Raw genomic sequence first — 22,615 nt, 5'->3', positions numbered from 1 at the left:
TTTTGCTCAGGAGAGTCACTGGCTAAAAGGGCATTAAATACAACCAGCATATCCCAAGACAGATTCAGAAGAGACCTTCGTAGTGCAAGGAGCTGCTGGGAGAGAGGGACAAGGCAACACTGGTGGAGAACTGTTATCTGCAGTGGGATCTGGACAAGTAGAGCCTTGGAAAACTGGTATTTCCCAGATCTGATTGCCTAGTACATGTGCTGCTGCTGTGGTCCTGGCGCCTTTGCAGCTCATGGAATAGTAACCGAGCAGGGAAGAAGGCAGAGGGGAGCTAGTTTTGTGGGTAGTTTTGTGAGCGGAGAACATTTTGGATGCTGTGTTAGGGAATATTTTTTTGCCCTGGTTAGGACTCAGCAGGAGCGGGAGAGAGAAAGGAGGTGAAGGGGAGCAATGTCCAGGATGGAGAGGATGGGGGTAGAGCTGGAGGGTCAGCTAGGGAGGGAAAAAGACAAGATGTAGCTCTCCCACGTGCACAGCGCAGCTCTGTGTCACTGGCACAGATTTGGAGCAGTCCCTTGCGAAGCCCCATGAACGAAAGATGCGCCAGCAGACTGATAAAAGGTACCCCTTCCCCACCACTAAAAAGATGAGTGCGAGGCGTTAAAAGGTCCGTGCATCCGTATTTGTTATCCAGCCTCTGCAAAAGTGGCTTTTGGTGGCATGAGGGAGTGAATTTTCCAACATGAGATGGGAAGAGAGGCCATCCAGAAGAAAAACCCCTGGTGTATTAGCATCCCTCTCCTTACCCCCAATGCACATCCTGGGTACCTTGTGCTAAGAGATGAAGGGTTAAGCTCCAGGCCCTGCTGACTGCCATGTGATGCAGTTGCTCCAGCGATTAGTAAAGATCTATGCCCTAAGAGGAATCACATGGGCTTCAACAGGGCTCCCTGGATGCAAGTGTGCCCTCCTGAATCCTGCCTCGTTCCCCCCTTCCGTCCTCACCGAGGGAAGCGCTGGGTCCGGGAAGGGAAGTGTGGCTCCACCATCCCAGACTGCACAGAGGCTCCACATCAAAAGGCAGGGAACAAAACAACTGCAGAGCATTCTAAAGCAAAATAAATAAACTCTAGGCTGCTCTGGGACAGTTCTTACCAAAGGTACAATCAAGTCGTCTATTTATGGCTTTTTCTTTCAAAAGCAGGTACATAACAGGAACTTTTGATATTCAAGCCCTAAAGAATCTAACTTCTGATATTCACGCCCCAAAGAACCTGACTTCCCACAATCAAAGGGATTGCCATAACCCTCTGCTTTATCAGGTGGCTGGTGGGACTAGAGGAAATCCTGGGTTTCTGCTTTATTGGGTGGTTGGTGGAAGCAGAGGAAATCCTGGGGTTTTTATCGAATGAAAGCAGCTTTCAGTTGAGAGGACAATGTGACAATATCTGTTTGCATAGCATCTTCCAGCAGGAAGGACCCCAGAATGTTTTCTTCGCAGGGCGATATCTGGGAGATTACCTCGGCGATAGCACGTTGTAGCGTGAGAAAGTCTGAGCGCTCAGTGATGACTAGTTGCTTGAGACAAGTATGTTTGGCACTGATTACTTGGTGCATTACTCCGGCTGAATTACACGCTGTAAAACTGGAGGAATCGGCCCAATAGAAATATGTGCATGTGCTGTCTAGCATAACCCAAAGTGCATCTGTGTGATAGTTAAGTATCCTAAGAGCAGCTTTTGCCTCCAGGTTTCTCTGTTTCAGCACCCACAAAGGCCCTTGGGGTTCACAGCCCATCTGCATCGATCCTTTCTTGTTTTTGTTTTCTGCAGGTGATGTGACAAACCTGACTCCTGAGCACTCCTTCGAAGGCACAAAAGTAGGCGTGGGGAACATCGTGTTAGCTTTGTACAGTGGTCTCTTTGCCTATGGAGGATGGTAAGATGCAGCCCTCTATCTTTTTTTCAATGCTAAATACTGTAGTCCCTTTCTTTTGTCCCCAGATTGTGTTTGCAGGAAGAGTGAGGTCCAGGACTTTCCATCTTTCTTGTAACCAGGGCAATGAGGCAGATGCTTTGGGTTTGCCTAGTGATCTTAATAGTCATACTTCATGCCTCATTTCCAGCTAAGACGTGGAAGCACAGAGAAGTGGAGGAGATCGTGGGATTTAGAAGCAGCAGCAGATGATGGGTGATGATGCACCATGATGCTTGGTGCAGCTCCTACGCGGCGTTAAGAGAAAGCAGCAGGGTGGATTTGGCTAGCAGAAGAGAGGTTTGCTACATGCCAAGAGATTACTTTGAGCACCAAACTGAAGCTCCTGGAGGGTTTCTTTATCAGTCCCTTCGAGCACTTGCAAGCACAAGGAGCCTGCTCAATTTGCTGCGAAAACAGGCCAGTTGCAGCCGTCCTTATTGCCTGGAGGGGTGGCCCTGTCACTCATGGGTCCAGCTCTTCACCTGCAATCACCCTTCCTCTTGCAAGGAAGCAGGCAGCATGGTGTGCTGGATCCACCAGCACCATCCAGGGCTTGCACTTTGTAGGTTTTGTGCTGTAGGTCTCGGACTAGGCATCAGCCATCATAAGTTTTACCGCAGGTGTCAGTCTCTCTACCCCTCCTGAAATTCCCTTGCAGATGAGTAAGGCGAAGGGTTTCGTTTATTCCATGGAGTAACCAGAATTAACCGCTGGTTTTTTTACATTACAGGAATTACTTGAATTTTGTTACAGAAGAGATGATAAATCCCTACAGGTAGGTGTGTGTCCTGTGATGACTTCCCTGGGAGGAAAACCTGTAGTTCTCAGGAAGCCCCTTCCTCGTGTGTATAACAGGAGTTGCTAATCGGCTCAGAAGCCAAGGTCTTTTTCTGAGGAAATAGAAAATGAGATAAATTAATGGCATTGTTCCTCCCTGGAACAGGGGAAGGGGAATAATAATCTCTGTATGAGAAGGGCTGTTGCTTACACTGCTTTCCTGGACTGCTAATATTATCAGTGTTGTTGGAAAGTCCTGCTTCCTTGGCATGGCACCTCTCTGAATTACAGACGAGGAAGAAGCACTCAGGGCTTTATTACTGTCTTGTATAAACTCCCGCAAGAGCATTTGTGCGTACATGTGTTTGTCACATGCTCTTCCTGTTCTGTTGAGCAATAGCTGCTTTCTGCACTGCTCGTGCCTTTCAGGGTTACCCAGGGGACCTGGTGAGGTGAGGGTGGGCCACACCGAGGCAGGACATCGCTGATAGATCATTTTTGCTCATACGGAAGGTGCGGATGAGGCACTGTCGGTACGAGCTTCAGGGTCACTTGTGCAAGAACCCATTCCTGGCTGACCCTGGCAGTGATTAGTGCCTGCTGGGAAGCATAAAGTTTGATAGGCCCTTTCCTTGACAAACACAGTTATAAAAAGGTTTTTGCAGTTTGCAATTATTTTCGTGTCTTCTGAATGCAGTCATGGTATTTGACTCTCCTCCTGTGGCTATGAGCTCCGCTAGACCAATTATACGTGGCATCAAGCAGGGTTTCCTCTTCCAGTTTCCATTCGCAAATGAAGTTAGACTATTTGGAAAGGCAAATTGCAGCAACGCAGCCTCATCTTTACAGACCCACTCAGACTGTGTCTGAACCCATTTTCTTTGAGTTTCATCAGTTCAGCGAGCTGCACAGAGTTAGAGCCTAAAAAGTGCCCACCAAATCCCTGATTTTTCCATCTCCCACAAGAAACCCACCAGCACAAATGATACTTCTTTGCCCAGAAGAGAACACATGTGCTAATGCCGCTGGCTAGCAAGAGACATGGGGGTTATTTTTAATTAATTGCCTTTGCAGTGATCTCGCGTTACTGCTTGCCCAGAGAGCCAGAGTCTCTCCATGCAAAAAGTCCCTTCTGCCATAATCCTTCACTTTACATCTGTCAGTCTCCGGGCTGTTCCCATGTGGGCATCTTCTACTCTCCTAGGGGAACAGCCTGTGTCTGGGAAACTGGACATGCTGAAGAGCCAACGAAGAACAGAATGGCTGAAGCCAACTTTAAGCGAGCACAGGAGGGCTGCAGCATGAGCCACCGATCCCTGGCATCAACAGCTCTCTTCCCTGAACTGCAGCGCTCCATTACAATTTATATTTTCTTCCTAGAAACCTGCCTCTGGCGATCATCATCTCACTACCTGTAGTCACTTTGGTTTACGTACTGACAAACTTGGCTTACTTCACAACCCTGTCGACGGACCAGATGCTGACGTCCGAAGCCGTGGCTGTGGTAAGATAGGTGCATTTCTGATGTGACTCATCTGTTTTCCAGGGCTGGTTAAATCAGACTTACAATCTCTGCATACATCACCTAGTTTGTTCCAGGCTGATCATGGCTGCTTACAAAAAAGCTGATGTTTGACAGGAGATAAAGAGCAACTGTGACGGGAGCAGGGAAGAACAGCGTGATACCAAGTGGGTTTAATCACAGACAGTAGTAAGGGTGGGCAATCAGTTAGCGCTGCTCTTAATTCCTAAATATGCAAGGTTGCTGCTGGCCTCATGACTTCTCATCAGTTACCAGAGCGTGATATTTATGGGAAAAGGTCATTCAGTCGATACTGAACTAGATTGTTCTCTCTCTGTATCTTCCTTGTTTTAATTAAGAGAGAAAAATAATACTTCTATTAATTAAAATGCCATTGCAGGCAGAAATCCTGGTTGCTTCAGAAGTGAGCAGCATGGTGTGACCTTGCGAACTGAGCATGACCAGGATTCAAGGGGAATCTCCCAGTCCAGGATAAGTTGGTCTGGGCCATTCAGGTGACAGTGCTGCATCCTTCGGATTAGTACCAAGCCCCTGCTCCAGCCTGCACCTACACAGTGCTGAGTTATCGGAGATGCCAGCCTGTGTTGCATTGCTGTAGTTGTGTGCCTTTGCAAGTCTTGAAATCAATATAACAGCACTGGCGTAAAACTGCAGGGAAGAAGTGCGGGGTCAGTTTGTGATAGAAAACTACAAATCCGTGTCATTGCATTTCTAAGGGGCTGAGTCCCAGGTCCTTATTCAGCCATTGGCAATATCTGCGTGTCTGAGTCTTCTCGCAGTTTCCATTTGGTCTTGAACTTTTGGATAGCCGTTCTGATAAATGTTGTGTCCTGAATCTGAGGGAGGGCCACGCTGCTGATTTTTTTGCAATTCTACAATATGCTTTTTCAGGAAGGAGGAGCAGCAAATGGCAGTATGGGAAACTCCAAAGCAGCTTCAACACTAAGCCACGTCATTTGTTCAGATTTCTACTAATATTAAGTCTTTGTAGGCAGCTGTGAGTTCTTTTGGATGTTCTGGGTGTGAAATGTCTGTCTTGTTGCCCCCCCATTTAGGATTTTGGGAATTATCACCTTGGCATCATGTCCTGGATCATACCCGTCTTTGTGGGCTTATCGTGCTTTGGATCCGTTAATGGATCTCTCTTCACTTCTTCCCGGTAGGTTTCTTGCTCAATTTTGTGGTTTTTGTTTACAAGTCATGCTTAATGCCCCTTCCTTTGGAGTTGTCCTCCAAAGAGTGGCTGTGGGTAGACACAAAGTCTAAAGAGTCTGGAGGCCATGTGGGGAATGCGGGAAAAAAAACACCAGTAAGGCTTTAAAACCATATTCAGTTTAAAGGAAACCCTTTCAGTGGTCTTAGTCTTCTGTTCCTCAGGCAAAGTTCTGCTGAAGTTATTAGAACATAAACAAACACAGGCTTGGGGCTCAGTGATGTTGCCTGAGAAAGTGGCTTTAATGAAAAGCAGAAGGTTATGAAACTTCAGGGCTGAGAATCTCTCCAGAAAGGGGAGAAAGGACAGAAAGGACGAGGCAGGATGGGGACTGAGATGCTTCCAGCACTGACACACATCTCCCAGGTTGTCTTAGGAAAGTCACTTAATTGCTCTCTCTGGAAAGGAGGATATAGATACATCTTTTCTTGCATTCTTTGTCCGTCCCCAGCCTTCCTTCTGAGATGGGGACTTTCCACTGTGTATGTGCAGAACACCCCGTGCTGGGGTCTGATCCTGCAGGGCCCCACTTCTGAACCAGTGACTAGCAAAAGGGTCCGGCTGGCGTCGTGCAAGGCACCACTAAGGTGGAAAACCTGCGTGGAGCCTGGACGTTTCAGTCTTGCTGCCTCGTCAGTGTCTAGGCTGAGCTTGGGCTGTCCCCACTTGTTTTGTGCTGAAGACAAACCCCGGTCCGGGGCTGAAGGTTGCAGAGGTGATAACTGCTCTGTCTCCCCCACCTCAGGCTGTTCTTCGTGGGATCCCGAGAAGGACACTTGCCTTCAATCCTGTCTATGATTCACCCCAGGCTTCTCACTCCCGTGCCATCCCTCATCTTTACGGTAAGCACGTGGCTCTGTGGTGATGAGCATCGGCCCGGTGTTGAGAAACGGGTCGGGGGTAGGATCCCATCAGGGTGCTTGGAGGGGGGCTACTTGGGTACCACCTCCAGACACAGCCGTTCCTGCATGCACCTATAGGAGAGGATAGACCTTCTCCTTCTCATCATATCCTCACATTCCACTTCTGGTTTGAACTTGCTCCAGGCACTAGTTGTAAATAGCTTAAGTAAAAATCAACATGATTCTTTTCCTGGCAGATAGTTCTAAAGTACCTGTATGTAGTGTTGTAACATACGTGGGGTTGCCTACTCCCTTTGCTAATGGCTTTTTTTTTCTGGACGCAGTGTGTCATGACCCTGCTTTATGCCTTCTCCAACAACATTTTCTCAGTCATCAACTTCTTCAGCTTCTTCAACTGGCTGTGCGTGGCTCTGGCCATCATCGGCATGATGTGGCTGCGTTACAAGAAGCCAGAGCTGGAAAGGCCCATCAAGGTGAGAACAGTGTGGTCATTGCGTGGTGGGTCCTCCCCGAGTCCCTTCTCAGCACCAGGGAAGGTTCAGCGAGTTCAGCTGCTTGTCCTGTACGGAAGAGGGACTGGGATTGCAAGCATGCAGGGGAAATGTTGTGTTGTAGCTAATGCGGGTGTCCTTGCTGCATGGAAATCTGCCGAATGTGAATCGGTGCAGGGGGATGAAGAGCTGCCACGGGCACGGGGACATCGGGGTGAAGGAGGCTCTGGGTGTCAGAGATGCAGGGTATTCTGGTGGGATAGCCCAGTGGGAAGCTCTCAATGACTAACGTATTCCCCAGGACAAATCATAGGCTGTGGTTCTCAGTGAAACACTCTGTACCACCGTGGAATTCACTTAAAATAGTTTTTTAATAAAGCAGACAAACCCACGCCTGCAGAGATGAGAACTTGGTTCTCTTTGTCCTTGGCCAGCTTGGCAGTACTGCGTCCCATCTGGGAGGAGGCCAAAATCATGTCAGCCACAAGCGTGTCTGCCTTCCTTAAAGGCATGTTTCTCACTCATCCCCCAGCACGCTCAGGTCTCTGCCAGGCAACAGGCAGCCAGAGAGAAACAAACTCACAGACCTGTACCAGTGCCTTCCCAAAGTAACTCTTTGCGGGGTGTTTCCTTTGGTTTGTTGTTTTTTCTTCTAAAAGCTGGGCTGTTCGCAGCGGGTGCCCTGCTCAGAGCGGTGTAGCTGAGTCCTCTGAGGCACTGCCGTGAAGGTGCTATGGCTTGTGCTGTGGTTGCTGCTGAATTTGGTGCTGTTGGTACAGGTGCTTGTTATAAGGAATCATTCAAGAATGGAATTGGGGTCAAAAAAAGGGTGCTGAGAAAGGCACATGGCTCTTTGGCAAGCCACATCTCCGTGCTTTGTTTTGCTCATTTTAAATGTGCGTGTTAGGTGTTAGCCTACATCTGTTTTCTCCAGGATTGAGGAAGAGCACTGCCTAAATCGATACCTTGCCCCTGGCAGTTCAAGATCATGGTCCCCTTGTTGAGAGCACTGGGACAGACAGGAGCACCGTCCATGTGGGGGTGGAACATGAACTCCTTCCCTCCCCGGGCTGTACAGCTAGATAAACTTCAGTGGAAACTGTACCCTGTTCCTCTGGTACAACTTCTAACGTGGTCTTTGGGTCCTTGTTTAGGTGAACATCTGCCTGCCCATTTTCTTCATCCTGGCGTGCTTGTTTCTCATTGCTGTTTCCTTCTGGATGACGCCGAAGGAATGCGCGATTGGCTTTGCAATCATCTTCAGTGGGATCCCTGTTTACTTCTTTGGGGTCTGGTGGCAAAACAAGCCCAAGTGGGTTCTCCAAGGCATCTGTAAGTATTACCAGTGAAGAGCAAGGGTGCAGCCTTGGCTTTTTCTCCAAAAATAGGAGCTTCCCAGTGAGCATGCTACATCTAGTAGCACTGGCTCTCCTTCGTGTCGTGGAGGCTTCCAATGTCTTGGCTCTGATCGGTTCTTCTTTAACAGTAATAAGTTTCATCCTGATGATTACCTTATCTACCAAGCACCCAAAATGCACCCTGGCTTGTGATAAGTGCGCAGTTTGGGCCCAATACCATGGTGTTTTTTTTAATCTCGGCAAACAGGGTATTGTTAGGCAGTGGAGCGTAATTCACCGAGCACATTGCTGCCTTTCTTCTGCCTCCTGTAAAAGCCCAGGGTCAGGCCTTTTGTCAGCAGAGAATCCCTTTCTAGTGGTGTAGGAAGGGAAAAGAAGTAACAGCATAAAAGTCTGAGCACAGTTCTCAATCTGACTGCTGAAAATTTGTAATTAGTCCCAATCCATTGCTTAGGCAGTGCTAACATTTCTGATCCAGTCAAAGTTCTCCTTGGCATCAAAATGTGGCAGCAGAGCAGAGGGAGGGGAATATCCCCTGGATGTTTTCTCTTACAAGGTTTATTTTTAAGATATGTTTGTATAAGGTTTTCCAACAGCTGACACTACACCATGGTGTGTTTTGAAGGGATGGAGAGGCTGTGCTTGGCACATGCAACCTCTGTCTGAACAACTGAATCAAGAAAGTCAATCCGTGTTGTCCAAGTAACTAAACTCTACCATCTGCCTCCCAGGTCTCATACAACAGGCTGACCTAGAAAAGCAGACAAGTAGAAATGCCCAGCCTTAGCTGGATGCTTTTTATGAAGAAGAAAAAGGCTTTCAACAGTGCTCAGCACTTGTTATTTTTTTATTTTTTTTTCCCCTGTCTGTCTCTGTCTCTCTCTCACACACTCCCTTTTTTATTCTGAGAATTAGGCTCAATTCCTGGAAAAGCCATTTTTGCAGTGCCTGTGTGGCAAATTACCATATTAATTGTTTTCTGCCACCAAAGGCTTGTAAGGAGAATATAGAAAATATTCTGGGAACACAGAATGATAATCCTGCAAATGTCCAGTTAGAAACATACGAACTTTAAACGTATGTGTATATTCATATATTGCAGATAATTTGATCACCTCCAACTGACCCAAGTTTGACTTTGTGTGCATTTAGAATTAGCATTAGCTTTACTTGGCAAAACTATCTTGTGATCTCCAAACACACAGTGAAGCAACAGAAAGCACAGGTGTGTTTGGATACTAGCCACCACAACTAATGGGTGAAAAAATAAAGTTACTTCAGTTTAGCACCTTTCCTGTGCAAACTTGCAGCTGAAATGCTTCCTTTGCTCTTCACCTGCTCTGTGCAAGGCAGCGGACTCTGCCTTGTGTTCAGTATGCTGAGCTGGTTTTGTCCTGGGTACTTGAGCCTTTAAAGAAGCTGTGTGCACATACGGCCGAGGTTTGCAAAATTGGAAGTAAAAGCATCGGCTTTTATTTTCGATGCCCATTCCTGCTATTGTGCCTGACTTAGTTTTGGCCACACGCAGTTTTGGCATCCAAACGTAGTTACCAAATCACCAGGCAATTAGAAACTGGTGTCAAGAAGTACCAGAGCCTCTCTCGGGGCAGTACAGCATCCTAGCTGCAGGAGCAAAGCTCCCAGTGTTGCATGTTTAAATTCTGGGCATGAGTAGAGAGTAGCCCGCGGCTCATTTGCTTTCAAGTCTTAAATTGTATTTGGACTAATCTTGCTCAGAACCACGGTGGGGAGGCAAATGGGTCAGCCCTTTTGAGGCAGAGTATCGTGAACCGAGACCAAGATATCTGTTGGGCCCCTGCGTGTGATCTCTGACCTGTGCTTTGCTTTCTTCCCCACAGTCTCTGCCACAGTCCTGTGCCAGAAACTGATGGAAGTGGTTCCGCAAGAATCATAAGCAGGAAAAGCAGAGACATTCAGCTCGAGGAAACGCACAATATTATTTTAAGACGACACAAGGAGAAAACGCTTCTGATCCCTCGTAAACAAAACCTAGGCACTGGAGCACCCCGTCAGAGCTGCTTCGTGTCTGACACCGTGCTCCTGGCTCTGCCTTGCCTCCTCCAGCCCCTCCGTCGCCAACCTTTAGCCTGACAGATGAGCAACGCTGCGATGAGAAGTTCTTGGTACGAACATGGGCCAGGAGGAGGAATTCCCGCTGGCAGCTTCGAAGGGGTCCTGCCTGTCCGGCAGCAGCGAGTCCGATTGGCATCTGTGTGTGTGTGTGTGTGTGTGTGTGATGCTGAGGGCTGTACTTCAGATCTTTGGAGGCTTATTCGGTTTGGGTCTGGGATCCCCCAGATGCCGGCGGTTCTGCTCGTGAGCCCGGTTTGAGTGTTGCCAGCCGTACAAATGTGCCTGGGGCACCTGCCTTACCTGGTCAAGGGGGGGTGGCTGGGAAGGAAGGGTTGGCTGATGTTGGCTCACGCACTCACACACACACAAACTCATACCAAAATCTATGCTGCTGGATGCTTTGGACTCTGTCTGCTGGCAGTGACTTAGGTGAGACAAGGCAGAGCAGAATTAGTGTCAGAGAAACGATGTGGGGAGGCCTCGTCTGACTTTCGTTGCATTCCTGACTAGAGCACTCGGGGTCCCCTGCCACTGCCTGGCTTTTAACTCTCAGATCCAAGCCATCTCCCTGCTATTGAGCCGGTCCTCCGGGATGCTCTTCACCAGAATGCCCATCCCGTGGCCCTGTGAATTAGCACTGGGGCAGGCTTGAGGGTGGAGTTCCTCCTGATAAACCCAGGGAATTGCAATTAGCAGAAAGCCAAGCCCTTGGCTTGCTCACTCCGTGTTTTTCTGTAGATAGGCTATCATCCAGCATGGGTAGAGCAACATCATGCTCTCCCAGTCACCCTGTGCATTGCCCGCAGTGTGGTTCGTGTTTGCCCCTAAACCATTTGCAAAGAAAAAATCAGGGTGGGATTCCCTTGGCTCATTCCCTGATTGCCTGTCACCGTGCCCTTCGTTATGCTGTGTCTCTTCTAGAACATGCAGTGGAGATGGGACCAACTGGGTCTGGGGGTGCAGAAAGGGGCAGATGTCCCCGGATGGCTGGAGCCTGGTTTTAATCTCGGTCTGCCGTAGACAGTCTGTTTTGCTGTAAGAAGCAGGGACCAGGGGTCTGGTCCTTCTTCGTGCAAAACTGCAGCATTGGGTTTGGCTTGGTGAGATGCCCCCACCACCATCCTCCCGTTCAGGGAGCGCTCTTTGAGCATAAAGCATGACCCGCATGTGAAATCTTGTTTTGCTGTTGTGGGTGGTGCAGTCTCATCCCCTGAGCCCACCCCAGATTCCTCTAGTTCCTCAGTAGTCAAAACTATCCTCTTTGGAACATGTTGCTTTATTTGGTCAAAAGCATCACCTTTTCAGCAAAACTGCAGTTCTTGAACAATTTGCTCATTATGCCTCTGCACTTAAGGTGATAGTCAGTTGGAAATCAAAAGCATCTTTTCCCCACAAGTGAGCTGCTTCAGTCTCTGTTACAGATCTTCTTTGTGCTTGTGCTTTGTGCAAATGCGTTGTTGAACTACTTTTTCTCCTCAATATTTTTGTAAACTAAGATGTTTGGAAGCTGGGATCCTCCAAGAGCTAATGCTTTCTATTGGATGCTCCTCGTAGCATAGACTTATTTTGGATGAAGAGGCATTAAGGACCCCAATGGTACTAGCTCATGCTTTGTCCTTTTAAGAAGCTCTTCAGCAAAAATAGTGCGTGTTATAGCAGGTGGCAGCTTCTGTTCAAGCGTGTGTGACAATGACAGTGGCTATGTCAACAAGCGTCTACGTGCAGCTCTTTGCTATTGCTTCACCAACCACGCGTCTTTGCTTTGAGGCACTGCAGGAGGAATAGGTGAGACAATCATCGCGCTGAAAACCTTTGCTGTCGGGTGGTTTATTCCATGACAGCACAGTGCAGATACACCCAAGCCAGCTCAGGTGCCACTTTACATGCATTAGCATCGAGCTTTCCTGGAGCTAAGTTAACCTGTGGAAGAGTTGCAGCTGGTTTGGGTGTATCTACAGTGCAGAAAAACCCAAAGTTTATGGCCATTGCCTGGCTGTTCAGGGACCTATGTGCAATGAATTGGAGCATTCAGATCCAGTGCCTGTGGAGAGGCATTTGCATAAATAAGGTCGTGAACCATAAAACCTGAACTCAGTTTTTTGAATCCTCTTCCAGCTGAAGGCCGAGATGTTTTGGCAGGGTAGTGATGGGAAATCACGGCTTATGCTGGACCTGTTTCATGGAGAGAGAACCTCAGTCTGTCACCTTCCACTTGGTCTGCAGTTTTTTTGGCTGTAATGGTCTCAGGGCCAGCTTCCTGCGGGGTCTGGGTTCAGCGTAGGGGCTCCCAGTGCTAATATATACCAGCAGAATTACTTGCGATGCAAAGGAAGGGAATTTTAACTCTCAGCCGCCTCAGTCCAATGTAAATTAGCACTCAAGTCCAATGCACAGAGAGCTCAGAAATGGGTCCAAATCTCCCAAAGGCATGGGCGTTGCTTGGTTTGGACACATCTTGAAATTACTTTCATCAGTGATGAAGACCATCACTACATGATATCCTCGTGGTGAACCTTTCACACTGGTTTTAAAAAGGAGATGTCACACTGAGAAATATTTTTTAACTAACTGATCTCAATTAAATCCTTAACTCGCTTCCTTGCTCTATGAATTTTCATGATTTTTCACTTGCTGCTAAAGATCTTTCTCTTGTACTAACCTGCTGGCTCTGGCATTGCTGCCATATGTTTCATGGTGATCTCGCCAGCATCTCCCTGGCAATAGAGCTGTAGGAAGAAACTGAACCAGGTACCAGCACAGAATGACAAAAATGTTGGATTTGGTCATCCACAGCTCATATCTCAAAGTTTACCTTGCAAAAACCTGATTTCTTTTATCCCCAGTTCATTGACCCCGACAGTTCCCCTCCACCAGAGCTTGGTAACATGGCTGTAAGAGGGTGGGTTATTTTTTCCTGGAGGTTAGGGAGATAATGAGTAAGGGGGTGAAACTGAATTTCATTTTATAAAGAAAACACAAGAAAGTAATTTCTCCAATGGGTGAAACTGCTGCTAACAGCATCTGCTGCCCAGTGCGACAGCTCGTGACTCAGATCAGCAACCAGGAGTGTCTGCTGCCCTCGGGGGCTTGCTGTGTTCAGATGGATTTTTGGTATGGAAAAAAGAGAGAATACATCCCCATGAAAGACCTCCTTGCTGCTTGTTTTCCTCACATGTGGAATGACATGTCACAGAGGGTGACGGGAGCAACAGAGACTTCACAGAAAATTTCTCATCGTTCCCAGCACTGGATGTGGGATTTTTCTGTTGTTTCTCTGTTCACTTGTGCTCTTTCGAGCCCATGATCAGTCATGCCTGTTGCAACCCACCAAGGGAGAGAAACCCTTCCCACAAAGGACACATACAACCACAGTGACCGTGAGTTTGCTTTTAACAGTAGCTACAGTTAAACGAGATACTGCGTGAATCTACTTCATAGGACAGTATTCTGCAAGTACAGCTGGGGCGGTCACATCAGTGGAATCGTAGAATCATAGAATCATTTAGGTTGGAAAAGACCTTTAAGATCATCGAGTCCAACCGTGGAGCCGTGGCTGCGTATTTCTGCAAGTGATGGCTGTGCCTCAGTAGTCCCTTGCTCATTCTACTAACCCCCCCCTTTCAGTTATTGCTTTTCTTAGCTTGTTTTTAAGTATTTAGACTCCCAGGCAGTCAGTTGTTAGGGATGTTCACAGAGTAGCGTCTCTCGGGGATTGCTAAAACGTAGGGCAGGGGCATGCAGGAGCTGGTGGCCAAGTGCTTTCCTACCCATTGGGTTCTTCTTTCTAAATGAGAAACCTTCTTCCCGGCTGAGAGGGGAACCAGCCCCGCAAAATGCTCCCAGCCAAAAATGGGGCTTGAAGTCATCCTGGGTAGATATTTCTTTTTTTCTTTTCTTTTTTTTCTTTTTTTTTTTTAAACTTCCTGCAGTATTTGCAGTGTTTTCCATCTCAGATACTGTGTTCTGGTAAACACGCTTTTGTTTTTAATGGCACCCTCTGCGGACACCAAGTTCAAAGGGACTCTGTCACTGTTGAACAAACTTTAAAGACCCTTCAACTGGATTGAAACTCGTAAGAAGCGGCTTTGTTTTTCTCCGAGCCCTCTCCCTGTGGGCAGCTTAGGCAAGGGTATAAATTGGGCTCCTCCATGGGCTCCTCCACTGTGGGTCTGCCTGAGAGTGGAGCCCTCGAGGGGCAGCGGTGTTGCAGCAGAGCTTTTCCCCACGGCCGCGACTTCCCAACCGTGGAGAGATGTTTGCAGTGGCAGAGTCCCGGTGTGGCTGCGGGGAATCACAGGGAAGGCTTTCTTTCAGTCTGGGAAGGTACCCGTGCCTTCAGCCGAGGCTACAGTGTTCTCGGGCTTTAATAAAAAATAAAAATAAAAATAAATAAATAGAAGGAAACGGTCAAATTCTGTCATTACGCAACACTCTGGCTGTTTGCAGCTGTTCTTGTGGGATGCCGGCTTTTCCATCAACCGGTTGCGCAACTCCATTTCTAATGATATCAAAGGGGAAGGCAATGTTGGCCATTGAGAAAGGGCTGGAACAAAGTTTCTTACTGGAGCTTGGGAAAGGGCAGCCCAGGGGCGAGACAGCTCCCGTTCCCCCCTTCCCCAGGGCTCTTGCTGAGGTCTGCCGGCCGGCGCCACAACCTCAGCAGAGCCCCACGGACTGAATTGCAGCCTTGTGCCGGCCCCGGGAGCCCGGCAATCATCTCCGGCTGCGGGATGGGCCGGCGCGGCTGGAGCCGGCGGCACTTGGCTGCCAACCAGGGAGCATGGCAGCCGGCTCCCTGCGGCGATGGGAATCTGCTCCCGCGTCTCCATTGGGGACCTTACCCGTGCCAGGGCATCCCACGAGACCTAGGCGTTGAGGGATGCTCAAGGGGCTCTTCGGTTCTGCTGGCTTCTTGAGGAGTTAAAGCCGACCAGCCTTACGCTGGTTTTGCCCGTACTCGAGAAGTTTCTTCCCAGTTTACATGGTCCAAACTGGAACTAGCAGCCGGGGTGTGTGTGGGGGTGCGTGTGCGCGGCGTGCTGCTGGGAGTCAAAGCCAAGTGCCGCTCAGCTGCACGTAGGAAACGTGGCTTGGATTAGGTCGACCCTAAGGAACTGATGTCCAGAGGATTATTTCTTTGCTTTTAGCCCCCCGTTCCTTGCGTGAGAAGGGGTGTTGCTTCCTCCAGCTGTTGAAGTGTTAATGAGGAAAAAAAAAATATTTTTTTAAATATTGAATTAATTTTTAAATGGCCTAAAAGAGACTTTATATCTACACCTAAATTATTCCCGTTGGGTGACATTCATCTTGGCGCAGGGGCTCTGCTGGACCTCGGATGCTCTCCTACATCCCAGCCAGCGGGACGTGGTGCTGCGGGGTCCGGCTGTGTCTCCTGCACTGGGATGAATTTCACGTGTAGGGAAAAAAAATCCTTATTTGTTCAGAGGACAGGGTGAGGTTTGTGTCCCACCTAAATCCTTGCAAAGGAAGAAATTTAAGTGGTACCCAGACCTTGCGCTGGCCAGCAGAACAAAAGGAGGGTGAAATTCACTTCTAGTGAATGATCTGACTTTTCAGAGATACCTTTCTTCTAAAGTTTGTATTTTTGTTGGTTTTTTTTTAAAAAACACAATAAAAAAAGGATCTTAACATACAGAAGAAATTCTAGATCTGATTCACAATTTTGTTATATTTGGTTGCTTTAAAAATATTTTACTAATTTAAATGTTGCTGTAGATGACATTCTATTTATTTGAAGGGGTAAATATCTTTTAGTCTTAATACTTCTACAGTAAGCGCTGTCTATTTACAATGTTTGTGTTCTGTCAACACAGCTATTCCACGACTGAGTGCTGGTCAGCCAGTAGTAACTTAATCAAATTGCCTTGTAAAACAAGATGTCTCCTGCAATGTATTTTTTCTAGTATTTCTTGATTCTTTTATGTCTGTGGTTAACAAATCTGTTAAATGTTTGAGTTGGTCTATGTTTTGGGTTGTTTTGGTTTTTTTTTAACAAAGAAAGCTGAATCACAACTCTCTTGTCGTTGGTCTTTGCCTCTAAAACTTCCATTTTGCAAAAGGTTGCCTTGTTTATCCCACATCCAGCAGCACCTGAGCTCTGGGTTTCCAAACATTCCTCTTGCAGATGGGTCTAGGAGCATAGCCGAGCAATTACAGCAGCCATTCCTCTATCACCATCCTCCTTTTAAAAAATTCTAGTTACTGTTTCTGGTTTTGCGTGTGTTAAAACTAAGGGAATGGGAAAGTGGGTGAGCTTTGGGAAGAGGTGGGAGCAGACGACAGATGTCCTAATTCCCAGGGTGTATCTGCATGGTTATATGACAGATGCTGCCGTTAAAAGCCTACAGCCAAAAAAAAAATGTCTTAACAGCAGGAAGGTATCAAACTTTCTGCGGTGAAAGTGATCCTCTGCTGCAATCCCTCCTCCCTGTGTCCTTCCAGGCTGGAGAGATGCTCTGTCTGCAGGGGCCCTGCAGGGAGGGGATGGGATGCTCAGGGGTACAGAAAGGTGGAGGTGTGGGGATTGCTGGAAGATTTGCACTTCTGGGTGTGCAGATGGCAGAGCTCGGTTTTCCTTCCTAAAGGAGAAGATGGTGTTCAGGCTATTCTGTTGACAAACACACACAGACCCCCCAAGAGGAAGAAACAGGCGTGAAAGGAAGGCTGCAAAGAAAACCCAGTTACAGTAAAGGGAGACTTCAGTGATGCCTACAGAGGCTGAAGAGGTGTTATACACAAATTTCATACTGCATTCTAGGTGCTACAGTCAACTGATGTCTTGAACAATCAGGGAATTCCTGAGAAAGAGGCAATTCTTGATTTACTCTCGAGCATTGTGGCTGTTTCAGAAAGTAACACTGGAAGAGAGAATCTGCAGTGTTACATGCTTAAGCCCAACATCCTTGTAAGGCCAAACCCCTAAATATATATATATTATATAGGAAGAAGTCAGAGGTGCAGAAATGAGAATGCAGTTACAAGGAAAAATGTGTGTAACAAGGGGCACAGAGGCTCTCCAATATGGCATTAGAGACTCTTAGTGGAGGAATTAGAGTAATCTAAGAAAAACATCTCTAAAAGCCAGCATGGCTAAACAGCAGAATAGCCGGTGCCATTAGTGATTTAAAAGAGATCATTCAAAAAGTGACAGTTGTGGCCAAAGAAGGAAAACAGAGGAGAGACTAAACTCTGGCAAATTAAATATAAAACCTCAATAAGACAAGTCAACACTACATTCACAAGCAGAACGCTGACGGCCCAAGGAGGAGAAGGGCTGTGACGCCCGTGGGAAGCCTGCCAGAGACACAGCGGGCCCCGTGCTGTGCTGCAAAGTGCTTTAGCAGACAGATAAGGCAGTAGCACAGAAACAAAATGAGTTATTTGCATCCGTGTTTGCTACAGGCTTGCTTGGAGAAGTTCCCGTGCTGGAGTCTTTCTTCACAGGGAGCAAGCCCAAGGATTTGGTGCCAGATAAAGCATCCTATTTCAGAGCAAAGCTCCAGCTGTGGGATTCAGAGGCCTTCAGGAGCTGCGAAGGGTCCCAGATCAGATTAAGTGCTATCAGCAGCCGTGTGCAACCCCCTGCACAACCCGGCAGTGATGCCTGCTGTATGGAAGCTGGCAAACGGGATGCCAGTACAGGTAAAGGGTCCAGGAGTAGTCCAGACCAGTTGCAAGAAGGTGCTGTAGAGGATACAGTGAGTGGAGAGGTGGAGAAGAGCATCCTGGGGAGAAACATGCAGCTTTTGTACAGGGAGGTCAGTCCTCAGCAGACGACTGCGCTTCCAGTGCTTTGCATCCTTGGGTTTTCAGCAGGCTCAGGGTCTCACTGAGCTTCCCACGGGGTTTGAAAGAAGGAATTCATTTCAGTGGTAGTTGTTTGGGAGAGCGAAAACACTGGCAAATGTAGTTAATAGTGGAGGGAGGTTGTCTGCAGAGCTTGCGTGTGGGTCTTGGTTCAGGCCAGTTCAGCACATATGATCTGGAAAAAGAGACGGGCAGGGGTGGCAGAGTCTCCTGCAGAACGAGCTTTTTTCAGGCTCATCAAATATAAAGTTGATTGCAAGGAGGCATCTCCTGGCAGGGAGCGAGAGCTCAGGCGGACAGCCCGAAACAAAGGCGGGAAGTGTTTTATCGCACACGGCAGCATTAATCATGCGCTCGGTGTCAGGGGATGTTGTTGAGACAACGTTTATGTGTGCATAAAAGTTCAAAAAGAGCTCAGATAAAAGGGTTTGTTACTAACTGCAACAGCGCTGGTGCAGCCTCAGCCTCGAGCACTGTCTTTGTGAGTCCCAGGCTGGAAGGACAAACACAGGAAGGGATCAGACCTCATGTTTCATATGAGTTTTCTCTGAAAGATCACTACCGATGGCTGCTGGAGACGTGGTCCTTTGGCCATGTGTTGACTCTTGGCTCCCCCCCAGCTGTCCTTTCCTTTGGTGCCACTGCAGCAGCCATGCCATCGTGCCCGGAGGATGAACATCAATTCATCAACGGCAGCAGAAGAAACCTCATGGTGGTAGAGGAAGCCTCGTGCTGGGCTTTGCCCAGGAAGGAATCACTGCATGGGAGCCACATGTGGACCCAGCATGGTCCCCAGGCAGCACCGAGACGTCTAGACCCATCTCCCCAGCTTTGGTCTTGTGGCTGCTGGACTTTTCTCCTGACGGCTGGAGGTTGCGGTGGTGCTGGGAGGGGGCAGGCGTGGGAACGCAGCCCTTCTGGAGGACACCCAGGCAGCAAGACTGACGTTTTTCAACCCTCAAACCAAACCCATGACATTTTTCTCCCCAAACCCAGGAGCACCTGTGTGTTTGAGTGGCATGGAGAGAGGCACGGGGGTCTGCCACCAAAGAAGGGTGAGCCCTTGAAGCAGCAGGTAGAAATGCCTCTGCAAACTGGAGGCAAGCCCAGCAAAAAGCAATAAAACAGCTGTTTATTTGAAGATTTCTGCAAAGGATGAAAGGCACTAAATATGTTTGGGTTGGGAAGAAGCCACTAAGGGTGGGGTGTGACATGGGCTGGGAACTGCTTCAAGGGTGCAAATATAAATGAAAGCAAGGAGCTGACAAGGAATTGTGGATAGAACTAATAAAGGGATCCTCTGAGGCAGATAAATTAATACACCGAAAATGAGATACAGGTATAAGGAAAGTTAATAAAAGGAGAATTGATGCTGACAAACTTCCTTGCAGCAAAATACACCCGACAACAAAATTGTCCCCTTCATATTGAAGCAATGGAAGTTCTGCTTGGAAGTATTTTTTTTTTTTTTTTTGAAAGGAGTTGCTAGTATTTCACTTGTTGTACCAAAGCCACGAAATAAAGGTGTCTCTTCAGAACATGCCAGTCTGTCCTGGTTTTGCTGGAGACCTACTTAAGGTGTCAGAGCTCAGCAACACTGGATTTGTAGAAGAGTGGGTGTTGTAGATCTTTATCAAAAGTATGCCTCCAACCCCCTGATTACCAGACCTTGAAATATAACAGAGGGACTTTTTTACAGATACCTATAAGGTTTTTTTCCCCCTGCATATTTACTGAATATGCAAGTGTTTTGCCTATCTCGGACTGCCACCCCCCTCACCGGGGAGAGATGGCACAGGAGATGGTGCTGTGGTTGGGGGGGGACCTGGGAATCCAGGCTCTCCTCCAGCCAACCACCACTGTGCCTGGTTGTGCCTCAGTTTCCCCAGCTGTGAACGATCTTGCCCACCTGACAAGAACAGATTAAAAGCTCTGCCTGAATCAGGTGGGGCAATAAGTGCTGGAAATTCCCCTGGTCTTCATCCAAGCTGCACAACGCAAAAGATAAATCCACATTTGAATCCCTACATCGAATAAGAGACCAGGGAAGTAAGAAATGACAATTCCTCCTGCCTGAGCCTCTCTTTCCTAATGTAACTAACTTGTCCTTCAGACGCTGTCCTTCTAGGGCTACCGTGCAAGGCACCTCATGTTCACGTGAAGAGTTCTGCCAGCACCCTGTCTCCAACAGTCAGCTTGCAGTCAAGGTTTGCTGGAGCAGAAAATGTACCTGTTGCCTTAGTCTTGTTAAATACATGCCTTGGGGAGCTTGTCCCCAGATTTGGGTTAGCTGAAAGCTCTTTCAGCACCATTCAATCACCCACTGTGTGCACCAGGAGCTGTGGCAGCGGTGTTGGCCTGCAAAGAGCCGAGCGGCAGCCTAGTTTGGATGGAGCTGGCAATGCACTGAGCAGGGGAAGGATGCCGGGGTGAGGGACAGTGCCTGAGACAACGGAAACAAGCAGGATGACAGATTATGTAAGAAAAATAATTATTTTTCTGTAGTAAGCGCTCTTTTCAACACCTCCTTTTGGAACTGATTCCCTGCCTCCCCTTTGCAGCCAGGGCAATTAAGCACTGAAATGATCCAGCTCGAGGATCCTCTCCTGCTTTCCCAGCTCCTCTGCATGGGTTATCATCACTTGTCGCTGTGTCCTTCAGAGCTAGACCACATCGCCGGCAGTGGCAGGGACATGTACAGGTTACAAAGCAGCCTCAGTGGGTAGGAATGGATTTGTCCATGGCTGCCCCCGAGCAGACCAGTAGAAGGTCTTTATCTTTATATGTGCTCCGTCTATGCATTGTGCCAGGCTCTTTGCACAATTCAAAGCAAGCTTTGAGCAGGCTATCATCAAAGACCACTCCAGACTTCTGAAAATGAGGTACTGTCTGCAACGGCATCAAGAATCTCGTAGCCTCCAGAGCAGTCAACAGTATTATCACAAAAATGAGTAATAAAAATAAAAGGCACACAGCTTTGTGCACGCTAAGTGCCATAAGCAAATAAATCCTAGGGATGTGGCAATATGCCTGTATGAACCCTGAAAGCCTAACTATGCGGTGGGAACATGAGTGTGTTCTGCGCTTTGGACCAGTTTTCTGGCTGGTTTGGTCAACGTCTCCAGGAGCCTGGCTCTGCATTTCAGTGAGGTCATTTCTGCTCTAACTTGCCTGGGAAAAGCACGGGCTCCCCCCTCTCCCCATGCAGCTCCTCGCCTTGTGTAACCGCTGCGTGCGGCAAGGGCGGGAGAGCTCGTCCCTCTTAGCCTTTGGCTTTACAGAGCTCATAAATCAGGTCCAGGCATCTCAGGTATTCAGGAGGTTTTGCAGTGCGATGAGCTGCATGGAGGTGCCGGTGCATGTTATATCTGAGAGTAGCGTTGCTGCAAAGACACTGGATCAGTTAAAAGAAAAAAAACCCCAATGTCTGGAGGGGATGTGTTACCTCTGCCAGGAGAAGGGCGGGTGGTGAAGCTCCTGCTTAGTCGATAGGGACTAAAGCCCAGCAAGTTTCTGTGTTAAAAAGAATATGCAAAACACACTGGCACCTGCAAGGACTTGAAATGAGGTTGCTGCTGGCCCTGGCTTTCATTAAACAAAAGTCAGCAGACCAACTGCACATAGATAATAAAAACAAGAGTACATGTAATCTCTCTACATTGAGTCTTGAGAAAATCAAGCTGAACTTCTTGGGATTGTATCAACAGCAGTTGGGAAAGCCGTTGTGTGGCCAACGGGGAAATCTGGCCAGCCAAAGGCATGCAAGAAGGAGCTCAGTTTGCCGACATTACTGCAAGGACCAAAAAGGATGCCCAGACTTGGCAGTCCACCCTGCCCTGCCCCTCTGCCAGGCACCAACAGCCGTGAAAGCTGCCTGCAAGTCACTGGGACATGGGCACTGCTCAGGGAGAGGTGGCTGGATCAAGGAAAAAGCCACCGTATGCCACAGAGACCCAAAGGGAACATGCTTTGGTGACCAGAAGCTGCCCGATGTGCTGGGCGTTACCACCTTTTCACTGTTTCACTATTTCTTCCACATTCGAAGTCGGCTGGCTGTTCGGATCTTTAAAAGATTTTCCAGATGTTCCGATGAACTGCAGGAATTGCAGGGCCGGGAACACTCATGCCAGGCCCAGCTCCCTGCTGTTAACTGGTTAGAAGCTCCTAATGCTGCTATTGCTGCCAGTCTGTCCGTCTGCAGCATTACTCCTGCTATTCAGCCATTTGCCAACATAGTGTTTGCATTAGGAAAAAAAAAAATTAATCCTGATTGACAAAGTTGCTTGAAATAGTCTTTTCAAAGAGGCGCTGGCTTTCCACAATGTAAAAAGTTTAAGCTCTCACATGACACGTTGGGTTGTGCAATTACTGCAGAAATCAGCATTGGCTCTAGACAGCGTGGTCACAGGGGGAGAGCAGGAACCTGAGAAAGCAGCCAAACGGAAGGGTCTGGGCTGATGAGCTGCTAATTGGACAGTCCTTCCTCAGGTAGAGAAAATAATTGCTTCAAAATAAAAATGCCA

General features: G+C 48.0%; 1 protein-coding gene across 1 annotated transcript in view; it reads left to right on the top strand.

The window, feature by feature from the left end:
* Positions 1-16,298, top strand: part of SLC7A5 (solute carrier family 7 member 5) — a 41,196-nt gene extending 24,898 nt beyond the window's left edge. Inside the window, exons 3-10 of the mRNA XM_049804223.1 lie at positions 1,782-1,887; positions 2,657-2,701; positions 4,084-4,207; positions 5,302-5,405; positions 6,205-6,301; positions 6,646-6,795; positions 7,968-8,145; positions 10,031-16,298. Coding sequence (XP_049660180.1) covers positions 1,782-1,887; positions 2,657-2,701; positions 4,084-4,207; positions 5,302-5,405; positions 6,205-6,301; positions 6,646-6,795; positions 7,968-8,145; positions 10,031-10,086 — 860 coding nt within the window. The 3' untranslated portion in view covers positions 10,087-16,298. The remainder of the gene's footprint in view (positions 1-1,781; positions 1,888-2,656; positions 2,702-4,083; positions 4,208-5,301; positions 5,406-6,204; positions 6,302-6,645; positions 6,796-7,967; positions 8,146-10,030) is intronic.
* Positions 16,299-22,615: the final 6,317 nt, after the last annotated feature.

The sequence above is a fragment of the Accipiter gentilis genome, chromosome 7 (assembly GCF_929443795.1).
Source record: "Accipiter gentilis chromosome 7, bAccGen1.1, whole genome shotgun sequence".
In the NCBI taxonomy this organism is placed as follows: domain Eukaryota; kingdom Metazoa; phylum Chordata; class Aves; order Accipitriformes; family Accipitridae; genus Astur; species Astur gentilis.
This window is presented reverse-complemented; position numbering and strand designations above follow the sequence as displayed.